This window comes from Daktulosphaira vitifoliae, unplaced genomic scaffold (assembly GCF_025091365.1).
Source record: "Daktulosphaira vitifoliae isolate Bord-2020 unplaced genomic scaffold, ASM2509136v1 Scaffold_4, whole genome shotgun sequence".
Taxonomy (NCBI): Eukaryota; Metazoa; Arthropoda; class Insecta; order Hemiptera; family Phylloxeridae; genus Daktulosphaira; species Daktulosphaira vitifoliae.
In genome coordinates this window covers 3,395,639-3,417,200 of record NW_026099575.1, presented here as the reverse complement: position 1 = coordinate 3,417,200, position 21,562 = coordinate 3,395,639, and the positions used below count along the sequence as shown (strand labels likewise).

At 25.3% G+C, this 21,562-nt stretch overlaps 1 protein-coding gene across 7 annotated transcripts; it reads right to left on the bottom strand.

The window, feature by feature from the left end:
- Positions 1 to 2,102: 2,102 nt before the first annotated feature.
- LOC126906423 (long-chain-fatty-acid--CoA ligase ACSBG2-like) lies at positions 2,103 to 19,776 on the bottom strand. Of its 7 annotated transcripts, none has more exons than XM_050687036.1 (17): positions 16,734 to 17,102; positions 10,020 to 10,111; positions 8,338 to 8,408; positions 8,161 to 8,192; positions 7,894 to 8,092; positions 7,694 to 7,828; positions 7,400 to 7,595; positions 7,227 to 7,328; positions 6,798 to 6,944; positions 6,668 to 6,736; positions 6,418 to 6,599; positions 6,073 to 6,238; positions 5,826 to 5,960; positions 5,611 to 5,760; positions 5,365 to 5,505; positions 4,407 to 4,653; positions 2,103 to 2,817 (listed from the first exon to the last, which is right to left on the bottom strand). In XM_050687036.1, the coding sequence occupies exons 2-17, from the start codon at positions 10,092 to 10,094 to the stop codon at positions 2,738 to 2,740; spliced, it is 2,127 nt and encodes a 708-aa protein (XP_050542993.1). In that variant the 5' UTR covers positions 10,095 to 10,111; positions 16,734 to 17,102; the 3' UTR covers positions 2,103 to 2,737. The 7 variants fall into 7 exon arrangements, 6 of the variants coding, with proteins under 6 accessions (XP_050542993.1, XP_050542994.1, XP_050542995.1 ...); XM_050687037.1 differs by lacking the exon at positions 16,734 to 17,102 and adding an exon at positions 16,555 to 16,727; XM_050687038.1 differs by lacking the exon at positions 16,734 to 17,102 and adding an exon at positions 10,618 to 10,641.
- Positions 19,777 to 21,562: the final 1,786 nt, after the last annotated feature.

The window sequence follows — 21,562 nt, the reverse complement described above, 5'->3', positions numbered from 1 at the left end:
TATTGCCGGCGTGTGATGAGCGAGGCGTGGGTTGGGGTGAATGCGTTATGACAGTCTAGTCTAGACGACGGAATATGCTATAACGCGTGGCGTTTGAAGAGTTACAAACATACGTACATACAGGTGAAACTAATATAAGCGTGTTAAAAACGTATATATATTATTGTGAAATTTACAGATTATATTTATTAATATGCCATTACTTTTCCACATAATTTCCATCTAGTTGGATACATTTTTGGAGCCTTAGTATCAACTTTTGTTTACCTACATTAAATACTTCTCGCTACACCTCCTTAAGCCACTTTTTTATAGCTTCCTTAAAATTCTCATAATTTGTAAAACACTGTCCTCACAAAATTGATTTTAATATAGTAAAAAGATAATAATAAAAAGGAGCTAAGTTTGGAGAATCATCTTGACCCACTTGATAGCATGTTAAAGTGACATTACATGTGGTCCATAGGGTTTTGGCTGGATACTGGTCGCATTTTCGTTACGCAAAGTGAGGAATCAAATGACCGAACGAACCTCACAATTACGATTTGTGGAGCGAACGGAGGAAAAATTGTTTGACGCGTTTGGTTACTGCGACAACATTTTTTAACGAACTTTGACGATTCATGGGTCATTTTAATCTTTAGCACTTTCTCTACATTTTGGTGGAACCAACTTTAAAAAAAATAAACTCCCTACGCTCTACACAGACCTTGTAACCCTAACTTTCAGACAACATTTAGAAGTCATGAAAAGCAAATACAACATCATTGCTAAACTCGTTATCATAGTATGGGTTTGTATTGCAAATATATTAGAGCTTCAACGCTGGCGATAGTGTATAGCTCAGCAAAGTATTGTGTTCCAGTCCAGATAAAAAATGATCACCCACTACCATAAAGTCGATGTACAATTAATCAGGCCATGAGAATAATAACTGGTATAAATTCAATGGTTCAGTGGGACTAAATGGACTATACCCCCACGCCATTAGCTAATTATTACTATTAACAGTGTATGATTTGATAAGCAAAAAGAAAAGAGTCCTCCCTTGAAAAATCGGACGTATACACTACAATGGTTTCAATGGCTATTGACCATTTACCCACTAGAGTTCGTTGAAAACTAGTGTCATTTATCATACTCAAACAAATAGAAAACAAGAAAAACTTATATGTTCATAACGATCTGTATTAAAATATTTACCCTACTAACTACTTTATTTTATTTTTAATATGATACTTTTGTATTGATCCATACATTTTTCAAAAAGTTATAGTAATTTTAAGTTTAAAAAATAAAATATGAAATCGTAAATTTTAACACCAAAATTGCATATATTTTATCTATGGCAACCATTTTCTCGTAGAAGATAAGTCATCAGGAGAAATTTTTTTTTTTGAACTTATAGTACATAACATTAGCTTTATTTTAGCAAATGTTTGAAGCTTGGAGTATTTCCGTAACATTTTCAAAACTTAAGTTGAAAAATTAAATTTTTGTGCAGAAGTTGCTTTTTTGAATTCCACTCCGTGGTCAGATATTCAAAAAATTTATATCAAATGTAAGATAAATATCTATATCAATTTAGAAAAGAACTATTTTGATTCGTTCATTTTGCAATAAGTCAAGGTAATTTTTAGAAAAAAAAAGTTTAAAAATGTCGAATTTACCGATTTTAAAAATCGTGATTTTTTGGGGAATTTTTACTTTTTACGGAGAACGAGTGAAAAATTTTCAATTTTTGAGGATAATGTCTTCAACTAGATACTATTTGTGATCTTTGACGTATCGTTGAGAAAAATCGGTCCAATGAAAGCTGAGAAAAGTAGTGACAGACACACAAAAAAAAAAATAAACACATCAGAATTAAATTAATACCTTCTCAGCTTCGCATCGAAGACAAAATATTTTATTTTTTTGTGTTTTAAATAGAAATGTTAAATTGAATTAGTAAACAAATAATTTTTGGACTAGTGATAAAACAATATAAATGCAAATATTATATAACTTCTATTTCATCATGAAAATAAAATATATAAATAATAATTCATAATGATGAAGATTTGATATAAATAACAAAGATTTTAATAAAAAAAAAATCATTTAAAGTAAAAATAATTAAGTATATTAGTTAAAATAATTATACAAACTATTTGTATGGAATATTGACTACTATTCAAATTTTTGTATAAAATAAATTTACAATAAAGCCACAAACAAATTAATGAATAATATTTTAACAATAAGTATAATTTAAGATAAAAAAAATCTGATTAAAATGTATTAACTAAATTTCCACCAAATTACATATCTTTATTTAAAAAATTATCTAATAAAATTAATTTATTATACATTATAAAAACTCTAGATACTTGAAAATATAATATCACAACAATAATATTTCTGATAAATCAATGAAAATTTGACTTTAAAATTAATTACAAAGCTACCTCCACAAGAAAATTTTGTACACCACACCAGTACAAATTTATTATAAAAGGTAACAAGAAATAAACTAGAAAAATAAAGCTATACTTAAGTACAATAACAAAATTTTAGATAATAATATACACAATACAAACACAACATATTTAGTGATGATTACACAATAATTAAATAACATTACTTGGTTAAACCAAGTTTTGAGCATAATATTCTTATGTGACTATGAAATTACTTTCATTAATATAACTCATAACAACTTATTAAGAATGAAAATACTTATTAGTTAATATATTTATGTGTTTGTATAAAATTCTTCAATGAGATCTTTGTATTTTTCATAAACAACTGGTCGTTTAACTTTTAATGTTGGACCTAAAATAATTTAATTTTTTTATTAAAATATTTTATCATTAATTAAACATATACAGAATAATCCACAATGTTTTGTCATATCAAATAACTTTTAATACAGTGACTAAATTGCAGATATTTTATCATTTTTATGCATTAGGACTACAATAGCTACAATCCTAAAGCATAATAGTCACATTTATTCAAATATAGTGTAATTTTTGTTCATCAACTAACTTATGTAGTTTAATTTAATGAAATTGGACTATTGAAACTTGAAATAAATTGAATAAATTTTGAACATTGTTTTTATTTAAAATTTTTTTTAATACCTACTAATTATTTTGACTTTTGATTAGGTAATATTAAAGAAAATTGTACTATTAGATAGATAGTTATAATATTACTGTACGTGTTTTTCATTTCAATTGGGTAATCATTCAAGCAATGATAATTTTTATGAAAAAACTTTGATAATAACTAATATTAAAAAATAATAAAAAGTAAAACTAATATTTAGTGTGAAAAGATTGCATATCTTCTATCTAACTCTAATACTGACATTTAATTGTGTGAAATAAACATAAAAATTCAAAATTTTACAAACTTTAAAATTCTCTTGAAATTTAACTACAAAACATTAATAAGAAATTATGATATCCAATTTTTGCTTAAAATCTGCTCTACAAAATGGCCGTCTAGAATTTTTTACAAAATGTTTTCTTAAATTTTTAATATCTTTTTTAAATAAATTTAAAAATAACTAATTTTATATTACCATTGTTAGGGATGAGCAGAATATTAAGAAATTATTTGGTATCCTGTGTATTTGGCTAATATTTTGGTAATTAGACAAAATGTATAACTATTCGTTCAAATTGTATTTAACTGAATAGTTTAAAATAGTAATAAAATTTAAATTAAATTAAAGATAATATTATTTTTTTAAAGTTTATAGCTTTTATTATAGTCTTTTTTTCATATTAGAATTAATATTTATATTACTATTATTCTATTTATCTTACATATATTTTTGTAAAGTTATAATATTGTTAAAAATAATAGAAAAACCTACATATCCCAGCACAACACAATTAAACTTTGGAACCTACACACTAAGTATTTCCAACTAAACTAAGTAGATTGTCTGCATATATATTTTAATAAGTGTATAAGAAACTTATTTAATAATAATCAATTGTAATAATAATTATTATATACAGGGTGTTCAGTAAGTCAGGAAACGGGTTTCTATTGTTCTCATTGTTTGTAACAATGAGAACAATAGAAACCCGTTTCCTGACTTACTGAACACCCTGTATATAATAATTATNATACCAAATGTTCAGTTAAAAAAAAATTATGTAATTTGGTTTTTCCAAATTAACTGATTCAGCCCATCACTAATTATTGCAATCAAAAAATATTAAGATTATTAAAAAAATGTACTACAAAATTGAATTAAAACAAACAAAACACAAACTGAATAAAATTTTTAGGATTTGTCTAAATATATAGGACGAACCACACTATATATATAATTTATAAAATAAATTATGACTGTTTTAAAAATAAATTTGTATTATTAACAAACAATTTATTCAACACACCCAATTCACCAGTAGGCAATGAAAAATCAACTGGTATAAATGCAAATTTCTGAACTTTTTGTGCATTGGACACTGCTTTTTTGTTAGCTTTATCAAGTCCTTTTTGAACAGCTTCCATTACTTCTTTAGGTTTGTTGGCTATGACCTCTGATACTTTAGTATATTGACAGCTTAGGGACTTCAGCCAAGTAATAACTTCAGGTGTTAAATCATCTAATGGTTCTGTTGTTTCTGGATTTATTTCACACTATAAGAAAAATGAAGTTATATTTAAAAGATATAATAGTAAATTTATAGTATGAAAGAATCAATCATACTCCATATATTTTGGCAATTTTTTTTAATTAGTAAAATGTTTTAATTTAAAGAAATATGCAATTTCAAATAAATATTTACTATATAATAAAAATTGATCACTTGTGGCTAATTAATTTTACTTAAATATTTACTATTTATTTCTACAGAATAATAAATAAATGCGGAAATAACTAGTTCTTAAAATAAAAATTCATTTTAAGGGCTAATTTAAATTTTTTTAGAAGCAGTGGAATGATTGTCAAAACTAAAATAAATTTGTTATAAATTTGAAAGTTTCCAAAATTATTAAACATTGTGTTAAGAAATATAATTTTAATTAATAGAAGGGCTTTGTGCAAAAACAAGGTCACTCTTTTTTTTTTTTAATCACATTTTGATGATTTTAAATTAAGATAAAAACGACAAATACATCTATTCAAGAAACAAATGGGTATAATACATAATATTGTATTTTTTAAATATACTGGTAGGTAAGGATACAATTTAAAAATGTCTTGTTTTTATCTAAAGCTCTTGAATTATACTTCTAGACAAAATAATTAATAATTATTTATTTTTTATCAAACATTTACTTAATCATAGCAACAAAATAATTAAAATAATTGTATTTATTAAATTTGAGATGAGTTTGTACTTTTACCTTTAATGATAGTAAAATTGATAAAAATTTCCTTTTGTCACCAATTAACAAAGCGTTACTTATAACAGGCAATTCTGCTTTGACATTATTTTCAATTAATACAGGTGGGATATTCTCACCACCAGCAGTAATTAATAATTCCTGTAAAACAAAGTTTTTTTAATTTACCAAAAAAAAAATTAAATATTACTAATTTTTATTTATTTTTAAACCTATAATGAAATAGTTTTAAAAAAATATCACTACTTTAATTCTTCCAGTAATAACAACATGTTCTTTTTGATCAATTTGTGCAATATCACCTGAATGTAGCCAACCTTCTTCGTCAATAGTACTCTTAGTTTTATCAGGCATATCTAAATAGCCCATAAATACATGGCGTCCATATAAACATAACTAAAATAAGTAAAGTATGATTGTATTACTTGAAAATAAAAGTAATAGATAATTTTCATTATTACCTCTCCATTACCATCTTTGTCAGGTTTGTGAATCTTTGATTTAGCACCACTCAATGTTTTACCCACTCCAGCTACATTTTCATCAGTTGGAATACTCATAGTGTGTGCACCACTACATTCAGACATTCCAAATACCTTTTTTTAAATTAATAGAATTAATTTTCAGGGAATAGTAAAATTGTAAAGCTATAATTTCATGATTATTAAATAGTTGTATATAAAAGTTTAAAAATTGAAATGTACTTACTTCACACAGTGGTATATCTAAGCTCATAAAATATTTTTTTAATTCAACAGATATTGGAGCGGCAGCAGAAACAAAAACTTTACATCTATCAAAGCCAATTGCATGTTTTATTCGATTAAAAATTAACCATCTAAAGAATTTATATGAGTACGTTTCTTTTTCAACACTGCAATAAAAAAGTCAAATCTGAACATTAAATAATCATAATTACATTTTTTTTTACATATGAAACAATTATTTAAAAAATTAATAGTAACACACTAATATATTTCTAATTGAACTATGAGAACACTTGAAATTTTAGAAATTCAATACTATATGTTTTATTTTAAAATATTTATTTACCCTTTCATAGCATCTTCATAGTGATGTAGGCCAACTTGTTTTGCCCAATCTGCAATATATTTTTTGAGAGAACCAGATTTTCGCCCAATACTAACTAACTTTTCATTGATTTTTTCCCAAACACGAGGAACTCCTAAAAATGCAGTAGGTCTTGCAACTTGGAGAGTAGATACTAAAGAACCCTATGGATATAAAATTTTATTTTCACTTTGTTTTTTTTCTTGAAGTTAATAAATTGTTTATTTCAAACCTTAAGAGCATCTTTTTCAGCAAAATATACTTGTCCTCCCAGCTTAATAACACAAAATATATCAGTTATCTAAAAAAAATTTTTATTTAAAATTAAAACAAAATATTAAAAAATAAATAATATTACTAACTTGAGCAGCTACATGGCTTAATGGTAAGTAGGATACGAGAACTTCTTTGCCTTGTTCTAGAGACAAAAAGCTGGTCAACATATGAGCATTAAAAATGATATTGTCATGACTTATCATCACAGCTTTAGATGGTCCTTCAGTACCTGACTAAAATAATTGGAATAAACACTTTAATGAACAAAAATGGATATTTTTTTTATAACTCAAAACTTGAAATCAATTAATACTATTAATACTAAATTACTAAATTAACATTTATTTATTATTCATTAAAAATATGTAATTACATATAAAAAATTCATAAACATGTTTTAATTGTAAATCTTATAAAATTATAGTAATTGTTATTGTTAAGTTTAAAAATAAAAAAATAAGATAAATTATATGACTTTGAGATGAAAATCATAAACCCATTTGCTGATAACTTACTGTATATACTAAAGTACAACATTCATTGACTCCCATAGACTTTAGGATTTGGTTCAGTTGATCATCATTTTCAGCAGAGCCTATTCTCATAACATCACCCCACTAAAATCAAAAATCCATCAAAAGTTATTTTTAATATAAAATTTAAGTATTATATGAAAAGGTTCACTCACCGATAAAACTCCTTCTACAGTTGGCTTTCCTTCATACTGGATTATAGCTTTTAGATGAGGTAAACGATCCCTAACTGAAATAATTTTTTCCAACTGTTTTTCATCTTCAACAACAGCAATATTTGCTTTGCTATTCTCTAAACAATGGTGACAAGCATCTGGAAGATTTGTAGTGTACATACCAGCAGCAAATCCTCTAATTTAATAATAAAGATTTTATTTATATTATTTTCCTACTTAATAGCATCACATAATGACTAATAAAAGATTTTAAAATCACCAATATTGACTCACCCAGCATAAATAGCTCCTAAATCTGAATAAAACCACTCTGGAGAATTAAAGCCAATAATACATACACCATGGTATCGTTCCAAACCCAATTTGAGAAAAGCTTTAGCAACAGTACGTACATTTTGTTCGTATTCTCTAAATTAAATAAAAAAATAAAATATTAATACCTGAAAGTATATTATAAATATCTTTTTACTTACTTGTAAGTAACTGTGACCCATTTATTGTCAGACTTATAGTTCAAAGCTGGTTTATCACCATATTTCTCAACAGTATTTGACAGAAGACCTGGAACTGATATTGGCGTTGAATCTGCACCTTTTTCAATTCGTAATTTCACTCTTCCATTTGCAGCGCTAGTATACAATTCTGTTGCAGGCAAAACTTGATCTGGTCCATCTAAAATACAAATTACAATAATTTAACTAAACATGCTTGAATTCCAATTAATTCTAATAAAAACTTACACATTTCATTTTGATTTGTGGAATTTTCGTGACTAAAAATAAAATAAAAAAATTTAAACACTTAAAATTGTCTATTTACTAACATTGAAAAAATAATTTAAATACTTTTTTTAAATATAATATTAAACAATTCTAGATTTATTCTTTTCGTTAGTTCATAATAAAACAATTACTCACTTCATAGTAGACTGTGTTTTAACTTGGTTTTCAACTATTGTAGTTGTGGTAGTTGAGCTTGCTAAGAATGCCTACAAAGTAAAATTTCATTAATACATTAAATATAAGTATACTTTGAATAGTGTCAACATAATTTCATTTCAAGTTTCTAAAAAAAATTAACTCGCATGTTAAAATATATATATATAATATACCACTAATAATAATATAACAGTATAATTTTGCTATAACACTGCTATCCTAAGCCAAAAGGCAATATGCACCAAAATAGTACTTTTGAGAAAAAAACTACTTTTTCTGGATTACTTTTTATTTTTAGTATATAACTTATTAAATAATTAAAAGTACTGAATATGGTTTAATACTAAGCAAAATTCCTGTATAATGTGGTTATTTATTCTCATGCTGCTTAATATATAACTGATACTCCAATTTTATTTAGTATTATTCATATATTTTAAAATATGTACATTTTGAATCACATTTTCATAAATCTACTGAATTTATGCTATTTCTGCTAAGAAATTAAAAAATGCAACTTATAATTAAGAATATTGTTGTATAAAAACTAATTTTATGGTTACATAACCCATTCTACATCTATCAAATTGATTTTGGTTTGCAATTAAAAATATAAAAAAATAGAGAATAATAATGATAGTTTCCTTTATTTATGTAATATTATTTATCAATTCATTTCACTATGTGTCTAAATTAATCGGCCCTAACATTAACTAATAACCAACAATATTTGATTTTGATTTTTTTTTTCCATAAAATTGTTCAATTATCAAAATGACTTGGAATAACCTGCATTTAAAAAATGCTAAATATAAATTTGCTTATTAACTCATAATTCTTAAGTATACCATTAAAAAAAAAAAAAATGTTAATGTCATATTAGGGCTCTAGTTACTTTCCTACTCCTAAATACATTTATAGGTATCAATAAATAAGCTTAAAACTCATTAGGACTTTCAGTACAAGTTCAAGGTTAAAGTGTGTAAACATAACTAAACACATGAATTTTTTTATAAATATTTTTACAGAATGATTCATTTATTATAAACCACATAATTAATCAAAAAAATATAAATATTAAAAACTATTTTTGGTTTCTTTAAATAAATGATTTTTTCTATTAATCACTTATACATTATAAGGGTATCAACTTTTTTTTTTTTTTTGATACCATACATAATTAACTAGTTAATAAATAAAAATCTAATTTAGAAAATGAATGGTCAATAACAATTTTGGTAGAAATATTTTAGAAGTTATTAAAATTTTTTAGTGATAGCTGGAAGTGAGATTTGGCTGTTGTTATTTTTATCACTAATCATTTCTCAACTGAATTCTTCCTCTCACCTAATTATAAAAGAATAGTAATAAATTTTGAAATACTACTACAAAAATTGTAATGACTAGTGATTTTCTCAATTGTATTGTAATTTATTAAACAAAATAATTATGTATGGCGCCATATCAAATAAAAAAGTTGACACCCTTATAATGTATAAGGGATTAGCATAAAAAATACTTTATAATTGATAAATAAAAAAAACATTTATTTAAAGAAACCAAAAAATGTTTTAATATTATTTTTATTTTTTCACTAATTATGTGGTTAATATTAAATTAATTACTCGGTATACTCATATTTTTAAATATTTATACATTACTTCTTTAAGACTTAAATTATAATGAGTTCCTCCATTTTGTGAAATACTTGGAGTAGTATCGCCATCATCGCTCATTTTGTGTAAGTCAACAACTGGAAAATTATTAAATGTTATAAAAGTTTAACTATAAGGTCAAGTTTAAACTTAAAATATGGTTAGTCTATTTTCTTTGAAATGAATTTGTCTATGTAGGACGCGATTACTTTCATTTATTTACACTTTTGAAGTCTAAACATGTCCAGTTAACATTCATTATTATTATTATGATCTACATTCCATGAAGCACAGTACAATGAACTTAAATAATATTAAATTTCCACGCTCAAAATGTTAAAATTAAAATTTTATACTTACTCTAGTTGTAAAACAAATAAATTTCGATGTTTTTTATTTAAAAAAAAAGAAATCAAAGACGAGGTTTTAAATTTTATCAAAAGACAATATTATTAGCATTTAAAAACATACTAATTTTATTTTATTTAACTGGATGAATATTAATATTGTTTTATTATAGAATAAAAATTAATCAGCTAATTTTCATAACCTGACCCCATCGCCGATAACTAATAAACAAATAGATACCAAACATTATTTTTACCTTTGGGCTATAAATGATTCAATAGTTTTAAACCTTTGATTCAAATTGACCTTCATTTTCAAGATGCACATCCAATAAAAAAAAATTAATACTTAAATTATTCATCGTCGGTTTTAATATTTATACGCCTCGTAAAAATATGATTATTGAGATATATTTAATAATTAATGAATATTTAGTATTTTACGATTGTTTGTTAAATCTATGCGAACCAATTGATTAAAATAAAATGTAATTATTGTTTTATGCAAAATATTTTCAAGGCTGAGAAAAAATGTGTGAAAAAAATATAATGCATTATAATAACTTTCGACCAAGTGCTTTCAATCGAAGTTTAACTTTTACAAATGTTATCATTGCATCTTAAGTTACTCATATATTTACGAATTAAATTAAATTAATATAATATTTCAGCTTATAAACTACTGAACATAAATATTTACTAGTAAGATGATATTTGAAATAAAAAATCTCGTGCTTACCACATACTATTTGTAAATGTGTAAATATTTTCTATGAAATAATAATTAGGATTCACATAAATATTACCAATAAATATGTTTTAAGTACAAAGCATGCGATATGATTCTAAATTTCAAAAGAACGATTGACTTAAGTTCAATGTCCATTTTAAGCTATAAAGATGGAAACTTCAAAATGAAATGCTGTTAATAGAAATTAAAAATAAAATTTAGATTAAAATATGAATTACTAACATAACAATTAACGAGATTCAGGAAAAAATTCAGTCAAGTCTGAAACACACAACTATACAATTATAAGATAAAACTAATTGAATTATACGTTTTATTAGACTATTTTAGAAAATAATAAAAAAATCGCATAGAAATCGAATGATTAACTAGATATTAATGAATTAGTTTTAAACTAATTTAAAATTAGTTATTAAAAAAATTGTTAAAAAGAATAATGCATTTTAAATTTGATAACATTAAGTTAAAAATGTACCTACCGATAATAAACACTTCGTACCACTCGAAATTTTAGACTATAATAAAATTGGATAAAAATTAAAAAACGAGTAATTATTTTAATGTATATTTTACACAATATTAGATGAGAAACATACAGTTTGGGAAAACTAAATGAAAAATTATGCATAATACTGAACTAGTATTTATATGGAATATATATTCAAAAATCGCTCACTCTTTATAACGATGTTATATCTCAAAATTCGATGTTTTTTAGTTATGCTTGTTTAAAGAAATCCCTAACACGTAGTACATTCAATCAAAAATTCAATAATTTGGCGATCCAGAGAAGCTTGAGTTATTCATTTTTACACATTGCAATGCATTTTTAATTTTTAAAAACGCTCTCCTAAAAAATCAATTTTTTGAGATGGCGTTGATGAAAGAAATGAGTAAAATATGCAAGAGCACTATTTGATTAGATAATACGAGTTCTTAAGTAAAAAGAAAAAATAAGATATGTCCAGCGACTTTCATTAGATAGGAAAAGAGAAACTTAGAAATCACGTACACAAATTATAGGAAGAATAGTATGGATTTAACTATTATTTATCTCTAGATGATTAGAATCCGACCCACAAATAGGTTAAACATATTCCACGTCAAAACCTGATTTCATTTTAGTTCACAAGGCCATAGTGACCTTAAGACATATTTCTCTTTATAAAGTTCATCGTTCTCACTACTGCATTATTCACATTTATAAAGTAAAATTTAACTCGATCATTAATTAAATATCTACGAAGTAATATGAATATAATCAAAATTAATACAATATATCGGAAAAATTGTAGTATAATAATAGCTAAAGGAATCTTCGATGTGTCTCTCGTGTATTTTTAACATTGTTATTTATTTATATAAAAATTCCTAAAAAGCGAAAAATATAGAAATATAATTAAAAAGTTTAACCAAAAATAATAATTATTTTAGATAAAAAAAAGAACTTCCAAGTAATAAAATTTTACGTAATGATTTAAAAATAAAGAAAACGTGAAAATGAAATGTAAAACGTTAAGGTATTATAAAATAATTTTATCAAGGATTTAGACAGAATCCACTAAAGAAATTTCAAAGATAGCTTAAAATAATGTAAAGTCAACAAAACTCTAAGTAATACTAAAAATAAGTTAATTAATACATAAAAAAAAAATTTATTATATTTAAAACATATAAAATATTTTTGTATAAAAAGCTACAAAAGTAGACATTGAGTTTCAATAACACAAATTACCGAATTAATTTTTTTAATTTGAAATAGCTAAAATCGTATATACAATTTACTTTTAATTTTTAATTAGTCGTGGGTATAATTCTCATACTTAGTTTTCGTATTTCCATCGATTGCTTGGGAGTATGATTTTATTTAATATGCTACCATTGTTTGTCTTAGTATTTTTAACGATTATAATGAATATTCAAAACGAATAAGTAACTAAACAATTTTCTGAATAATTATTAAAATAATTAAAAACAAAAGGTTATAACTTAATTATAAGCGTTATTAGCCATTGATTTCTCTTTGAAATATAGAATAATACTCTATATAAAAAAAGACTATTTAACAACCAATATTAATATACTACTAGATATAAATATTTCTCTTGACAATAAATAATAAGAAAATATGCAATTTTGTTTTAAAAAAATACGATTTATTTACCAGTTTCAAAATATAACAACTAACAAATAGGAAGACTATCACACCTGCTTAAAAAAATTCACGGCATTTAATGTCAAGGTCAATATAAGGGGTACGCCAGGTGTTCAACCCGCATGAGACCCCGCATTTTAAATATCCCCGTAAACAAAGTGATGACAAAAAAAAGGGTTTTTTCTACAAAAAAATAAAATTAAGAGCCCTGCAATACTGTTTCACACAAGGTCTAGTGATTTTGTGCAACAATAAGCTCAAGTTCTCCCAGAGGTAAAAATATGGAATGGGATAAAAAAAAAGTTTTACTGATTGAATTATCTTTTTATATCCCGAGACTTTTTTAAAAGTTTTTTCTTTATAATATCTTATCTATATATTTATAATATATTATAATATTGCTAAATAAAAAGATAAAATATTGTTCAATTGGGATAACAGTCCTACAACCTCTTCAAGAGACTGATTAAGCTTATGAAAATTGAATAAAAAAATTGAAATGGTGAAAATGTATGTTTTTTTTTTTTACGAAGAAGTATTAAAATAATGCTATATGCATTTCTCTTTAAGAAAACACTGAGTATTTCCCCGTGTATTATTATAAATAGTATAATATAGGTTTTATATAACATTTACCTAATTTTTTTATAATGGATGAATAACTTATGTGCATCTCATACAGTTCGATACCTTTATAGTTCATTAAAAAAAGATACTCACTTTCTTTTTTATTACCTAATCATAGATACAACAATTCAAAAAATGATGGAGAGCTGCTAGTTTTAAAATTGGAGACTAAAAATTACTTTCAGAAGAGACCGTCCAAGTACTTATTTTTTTATTTAACTATGTATAATGGCAATATCTTTCATAATATTAAATATAATATAATATTTTTTTCATAAGTTGATAGTATTATAAGTTCTGCAATTTCTAGAAAATTTGGCTCAATCCACTTAAAATATTATCAACATTGGATTTTTTAACAGAAACATATATGTTAAGCTAACTTTCATATAATAAATGATCTATCTAAGACAATGATTGGTCAATAACAACTTTAGGATTAATTTTTAAAAATGATTAGTACTTTAATAACAAAAAAGGGAGTAGTAGTGCAAGTAATACCTAAACATAAAAGTAGACTTGTGCGTCATTTTATGGTTTTTATACTAAAAAGTTACTAACTTCCAAAGTTTTGGTCAAAAAATTGTCATCGATCAGATATTTTCTTAGATAGATAATTATTTAGTTTTTTATTATATATAATAATATAATAAAAATTGTTATCATTTTGTTTCCTTTTAAGTAACTGAAGTTGTAATATTTTAAAGGGGAAAGGGATAGGATTAAAATTTCTAGTTATTGTAAAACCTAAAGTACTATCAACTTCTAAAAATAAAAACTAATATTATATTTCATACTTTAAAAGATATTGCGTGAATTATAGTTAAACTATCACCCTTCATTTAAAAAATACTTATAAACAATATATTATAACATTTTTAGTAAAAGGTCAATTGACTTATTAAGATCTGTACCTTCCTTTTTCATATTTTTCAGAAAAAATTAACAAATAAATCTAGTATAACAAAAGTGTAAATAAAAGTTTAAAACTACTTTAGAAAATTATATAATTACAGGGCAGGAATTCTTATTATTTATTATGGGACTATGACACATAAATTTGTTGAACTATTGATCACAAAAAAATTGATACCTTATCATCATTTTTTCAACTACGAGACTGGAATGGGCAAAATTACAAAACCATATTTAAATAAGTATGGTGACTTTGAAACCCATATAAAAAAGGAATAAAAATATTACTCAATATTTTATAGTAAAACATTTTGTAACAATAAAGGATGTACCAACTTATTAGTACTCCACAAGAATCTTTCAATGGTTACATATGTAAAAAAACAAACAAATTTGTCATTTTTAACATTAAATTACATACAATATTACACATAAAAAAAACTAAAGCTAATTAACAGTTATTCATTGATTTAAAAATATTGAATCTTGTAATAGAAAACAAGTTTTAAAGGACAGTTTTAAAGCTGCTGAATTGTTTAGATAATACTCGGAGCCATGTAATACGAAAACACTTATTTTTAATAAAACCACTAATTAGATCAAATACATTCAATATTTAATACCTATTGAAATAAAGCTTTTTAAAGTATTTTTTTATGCCTTGGATAGGTAATGAACATTAGGTATTTAATTATATTAAATTAATTTAATACAAAATGGTATAATTGAAAAAAGTAATTTCTTGATTTTGGGACTTTCATTATATATGTTCTAAAATAATTTTAAAATGCTGGAAAAATAATCATATAAATTAATTTTTTTTTTTAATTGCATAACTATTAAATAATTTATTATTTGATAAAATATTATTTTATTATTAAATTAACAAGTGCAATTATTTATTTATTCATTGTTCAAACATTCAAAGAAACTCCCTCAACCTATATTTATAAAAGACAAACAATAATTATACAGAGAAAAACCTTGAAAAGTAGTAATATTATTAGTTAAGTAATTTAATATTAATTAAAGTTACTGTTAATTAAAAATTAACATTTTATTTTTAGTAATTACTAGACAGAAAAATTACTTATTCAATGTGAAAATAATAAATTCTTACTTTGGAAATATTAAAGTTATATGAATATTCTTGATTAAAATAATAAAGCATATTAAGGGTAATATTTATTAAATTAATCATGGTTATAAAAAATATTTAGATAAAAAAAACAAGAACATAATGTATAAAAAAAAAATTTTTAGCTACTAGTTGTAAATTAATGAATCTTTAAAATACTTAAAACATTATTTTTCTGATAATCAAAATTAATATTGAATGAATAATGTTAAGCATTTAATGCTCTAGTTCTTACAAAAGTTTTTATAATTCTATACTGTGTCTATGTTCAATAATATTAAAATCGATATTTATCAAAATGATAAGTATTAATTTTTTATAGTACTTTTGAATTAATTAATTTGGATCTACATTAATTCAATGAAATGGGTTTTCATAAAAATAATTACCTAAATTGTTCATTGTTTTTAGAGGTCAACCTTTTATTCACATAGTTATACTATGCAAATTAAGGAACAATATTTATTTTGAACTAAAATCTCAAAAATTTTTTTTTTTTTGGTGTTTATTATATTTTAAATATTCAGCTAGTTAATAATACTATAATTTAACATAAACACATTTAATAAAATAATTTATTCAATCTTACAATTTAAAAGATTAGTTACCGTATAAGATCACACCCTAGTGAATAATGTTTATGGTCGATTGATGATAAATGTCGTTCGGCGACTTCCTTGCGATTTCGATATTAAATAAAATATATGACAAACGTTCAAAAACTGTATAGTTAAATTGCACCCACCAGATAGATGGCAAAAAAATACCTATGTTTATATACACACACCTGGTTATGAACAAAGTTGATATGGTTCTTGAAAGGATCACTTCGGAGTCGGGATATCCAAAAACGTTTCTAAATTTTAACCGGATTCCGGAGTTTTCCAAACAGCAACAGATATAACGGTACACTTTAATAAGCAAATTTACCGATAAGAAAAGTAAGTAGTTGACGACTGTGAGGTACGTGGTTGATAAGCAGCTAATATTAATAACGGTCGATTAATTTGAAATATAAAGATCAATTAATGACTTAATTTTTAAGCTATATTTCGGCTTTTTACGTTCGGTGCTGATAATGTTATGTTACGTTTACTTCTATAAATAGTACTGCGGACGACCGACCGACACGGTATCGAACATCGATTGATGATTTTAAGAAGACGGTTTTTTCGCGCAAAACTGTTTAAAAGAATAAGGTTTGTTCGATAATGAATCATATGACGTCACTAGAGCACTGTGTACCACATAAAACAAGGTAGACGTTTGTCTTAATCATTGTTTGCGCAGATTCTTACCCTCACTAACCATGCAAATAATACCTCTGCCAGAGAAACCATCTACTACAACTCGTGTGTGCCACCACGTCACATGGCTACGGCCAATGCCACCCGGCACTTACGACGAATCGCGCGGTTTTCATATATCACACCACTTTTAGTTCGTCCAATGACAATGAAGCACACGACGTTTCCCTTCTTTTACCTCAATCAAGTGTAGTTATTACGTAGTAAAATTATTGAAGTATCAACAGATACGCGCTGCGTATATCTGTTTGATGTGTAGCACAAATGTAAAGGTATCCCGACGATACTAAGTCGGAGTACGATAATTATCGTATCCATGACAAAATAGATTTTGTCATGATCGTATCACAATATTAGTACTGCAATATTAAATTTAATGATTTATTTTTCCTTGAAATAAAAATACAATTTTTAATTACATGAAATCGAATATAAAAAGTTTATTATTGAATGTAAATATTTCATAGGTAATAACTTCATTAAAAATAAGAATATTTACCATATTTTAGTTGCGCAAAATCGTATAACAGTATGTTTATAGACTATTTATTAAAAATAACAAATACCAATAACTTATATTGATTTTATCGTATAGATATTGTTATACACATTGTAGAAACTATGTACATAAATAATTACTAAAAATAAGTGGCCACAAAATAAATTAAGCAATAAACAATTGTGTAAAAGTAATATTCATATGCAATTTTAATTCATTTTATCTAATATCTAAATATCACTTTAATTTTGCTTTTTTTGAAATTTTTTCGTCGGGTGATGATTTGAGCCGGGAATTTTCTTGTTTAGTTTTATTATTTTTGTAAGCCTGAGACATTTTTGTGATGTTATTTTTATATACATTTTCATGTATAACTATTCGTTTAGGATAATCAACTCCTATTACACAACGTGCTTTTTCCTGAATTGACTTGGGGGCAGACCATGGCTCATAAATATATTCATCTGGATACTTTAATAATTCAGGAACATACTTTCTTATATAATCACCACTTTTATCAGTTTTTTTACCAAATGCTACAGGACTATATACTCGATAAAATTGATGGAAAAATGCTGATGCTGACAACCACATCCAATTACCTGCATTCATTGACCAGTCAGCATCAAGTAATAATTCTTCAAAAACTGCTAAACCTTGCTCCCATGAAATAAATAAGTCCCCACGAGTCAAAAAACAAGCTACAGCGTGTCTAGCCAAATGATGTATCCATCCTTCATCTCTTAGTTGTCTCATTATAGCATCAATAAATGGATAGCCAGTTTTTCCATTAGTCCAAGCTAAGAGAGCATCAGGGTTACTTTCCCATGGGATTTGGCAACATATTGGATTATTTATCATTTTGTCGAAATTAAGAGTAAATGCTCCTACAGTATAGTAAAATTCTCTCCAATATAATTGACCAATTAAAGAAACTGGTGGTTTTGAATGTGGACTATTACCAATAACTTCTTTTAATCTATAATAAAAATGGCTACTAGATAAACAGCCAAATTTCATATAAGGACTTAACACAGTAGTACTTGGCATTAAACTATTTGGAGAAGTATTTGGCTTTTCAAATTTACAAACCCAACTTTTATTTTTCATGTATTCTTCCAAACGTTTCAAGGCTTCTACTTCTCCTCCTGGATACAAACAAGGCTTTAAATCATTAGGACTATATCCTTTCATAGTTAATAGTTCTTCAATACTTGGTATTTCATATTTATTATTTTCTAAGTCATCAAGAAGACAACCAGAAGGTAATTTATCAGGAGCTGGAATTGGTTTCCGAGGTTCTGGCATAGTACTTATAACAGCAACAAATTTCTGATATGTCATTGGAACATTGCCTTTGTTTGCTCGTAATATTAGTTCTGTATTGTAAAGTGTATGAGAAACTTTTTGTTCTACTTTCACATTATGTTGTCTGGCTAATTGTTCAACATATTCATCTCTTTTTTTTGCATATGGTTCAGTATCTAACTCAAATGTTAGTAACTTCACATTCCATTTGTCAAATAACTCAGGAAATATTTCTTCTGGTAAACCTCTAACAACATACAACCGAGTACCTAATTTTCTTAAAGATAAATCCAAATCTACTAAACTTTGTTGCAAAAATCTCCAACGGTTCATACCAGCACGAATGTATTTTCGAAAATATGGATCAAGAATATATATAGGGCGTAGTTTATAAGGTTGATTGCTTGAGTTTTTCGATTCCCAAGCTAATTTAAAAGATGTATTATCATGCAAACGCATACCTTTTCGAAACCAATGAATACTTGTTTCTGGAACACTCATTTTTTTAAATTTTTTGTACAAAATAACTCACTTGAAAAAATTTTATTCACTGAATTTTGTTTTTATAAGAATAAATTGATTTGTAATAAAAATTTAAATAATCAAGCTAATTATTTTTCAAAATACTTTAAAAGATCCATATGACGAAGAACTTTTGGTAATTTAAGGTTTAATTTGAATTTTTGAATAAATGATATAAATATTACATGAAATTATTTTCGAAGAGAATAATTTCTCATTTGTTTACTTTTGTTTGATAAGGTTCAATTATAAATATTGATAAAAAAAACGCCGCGAAAATTGTTAACATTTTTATCTATATCAAAATGGTATATTAACCTAGCATAAACTAAGTTAAATTTTTTACGAACATTTATTTAAACCAGTAATGTTTTACAAAATTTTAAGGTTTTTGAAAATAATTGGGATTTTTTCATAAAGCTATCCCTTTACTCTAAGTAACATTTAGTTACTTAAATAAAATAGAATAATTGATCAATTTAACATTTAAAAAAGTTTAAAAACAAATCCTTATTAATTTAAATCTTTAGTCACTTTAATACAACAATTAAGTAAACACAACTAGCACGTTTTTCGAAGGGGAAGTTGAAGAACGCCTCTAACCTCTCCATATATACTTTTGTATTTAATACATATAATATTTATGTATTTACTATTTAATAATTAGGTGAGGTGAAAGTCCCTATTAAGCTACATAATGTATTGATCGTTTAGAAGATTAAACACCAGTAGAAGTATTTGCTGTTCTACAGTGACAAATTTAAGGGGAGAATTGAGTACACGTGACTCCGGCGACAGGTTTGAAGGCGGCACTGAAAATAATACTAGCCACGCTATTAATGACAAAATATGAATTTACAGTATTGACAAGCCTTTTTTTAGCTCATCGCTTCAAAAAAATAGAGAGCATTATTTTTTTTCTTGGACAGCAGAATCTTGTACTTTTTTTTTTTTGTGTTTGTGTTCTGTGAGTTGTTTTGCCTACCCTCCCTAACGGTTTCCACTCTGGGATCCGGCAAACGGGAGGGGGCCACACCACGTGCAAATCCGCTCTTGATTAATTTTGGGCTGATCGACAACGTGGTGGTGTAAATTATAGAGACGGCGTGGGTCACCCTGAAGTAATGCCTAACGGCAGTTCCAAGGCGAGTCCACAGCAATGTCGATCGTGTAAAAAAAAAGAATCTTGTACTCCGATCTGTACATAGTATTCAAGGTATGAATACAGGGACATGTGCCCCCTATCAGTTTCTACTAAAGTAATTATTTTATTCAAAAAAGTTATTATAAAAACGCATTTGCTAAAACCTTTCAGAACTTTAGTACACTATTGTGTACTTGTCATTTTTGTATAAACAAAGTTTCATATAATAAAAAGTTAATGTACAAAATACCGTGTTGTATGATACAATTTAAATACAGATTTTTTATTTATTTATTTTGACTAGATTATGATCGGTCAAAATCGTTTTATTCAATTAACCAAATTTTGTTTGGTCAATTGACATCGTACCAACCCTAATCCATATTTTTTGAAAAAAGTTATCGGAATATAATATATTTAAATACAATAATAGTATGACTATTTAACTATGGCGGCCATTTGAACATTTGCACTCTGTTACGTTATTCTTCCACTCTATATTAAATTATGTTAATAACTTCTGAAGTACTATTTCAAAAATTGTTATCACCCAGACATTTTCTTAATTAGATTTTATGTTATAAGCTAGTTAAATACGTATGTTGCCATTTAATGAAATAAAATGATACCTATATATTAAAAAAATACTTAATAAATAAATAAAATGAAAATTTGGAAAAATAATAAAAAATGAAACATTATTAATAAAAAACCAAATTGGTATTTTGTCTGGAAAATCGATGATGGAATCAGTTTTTTGTGACAACCAAGAGAAAAGTATAAGGAAAAGAAAAGAAAACTGTGTATCGTGTTTATAGATTTGGAAAAAGCGTATG

Excerpts from the sequence above, each read along its gene's own strand:
- LOC126906423 (XM_050687036.1), bottom strand. The coding sequence starts at position 10,094 with ATGAGCGATGATGGCGATACTACTCCAAGTATTTCACAAAATGGAGGA. Across the intron at positions 7,829-7,893 it reads TGGGTCACAGTTACTTACAA|AGAATACGAACAAAATGTAC; the intron begins GTAAGTAAAAAG and ends TATTTAATTTAG. Across the intron at positions 2,818-4,406 it reads ATTGCCTACTGGTGAATTGG|GTCCAACATTAAAAGTTAAA; the intron begins GTGTGTTGAATA and ends AAATTATTTTAG.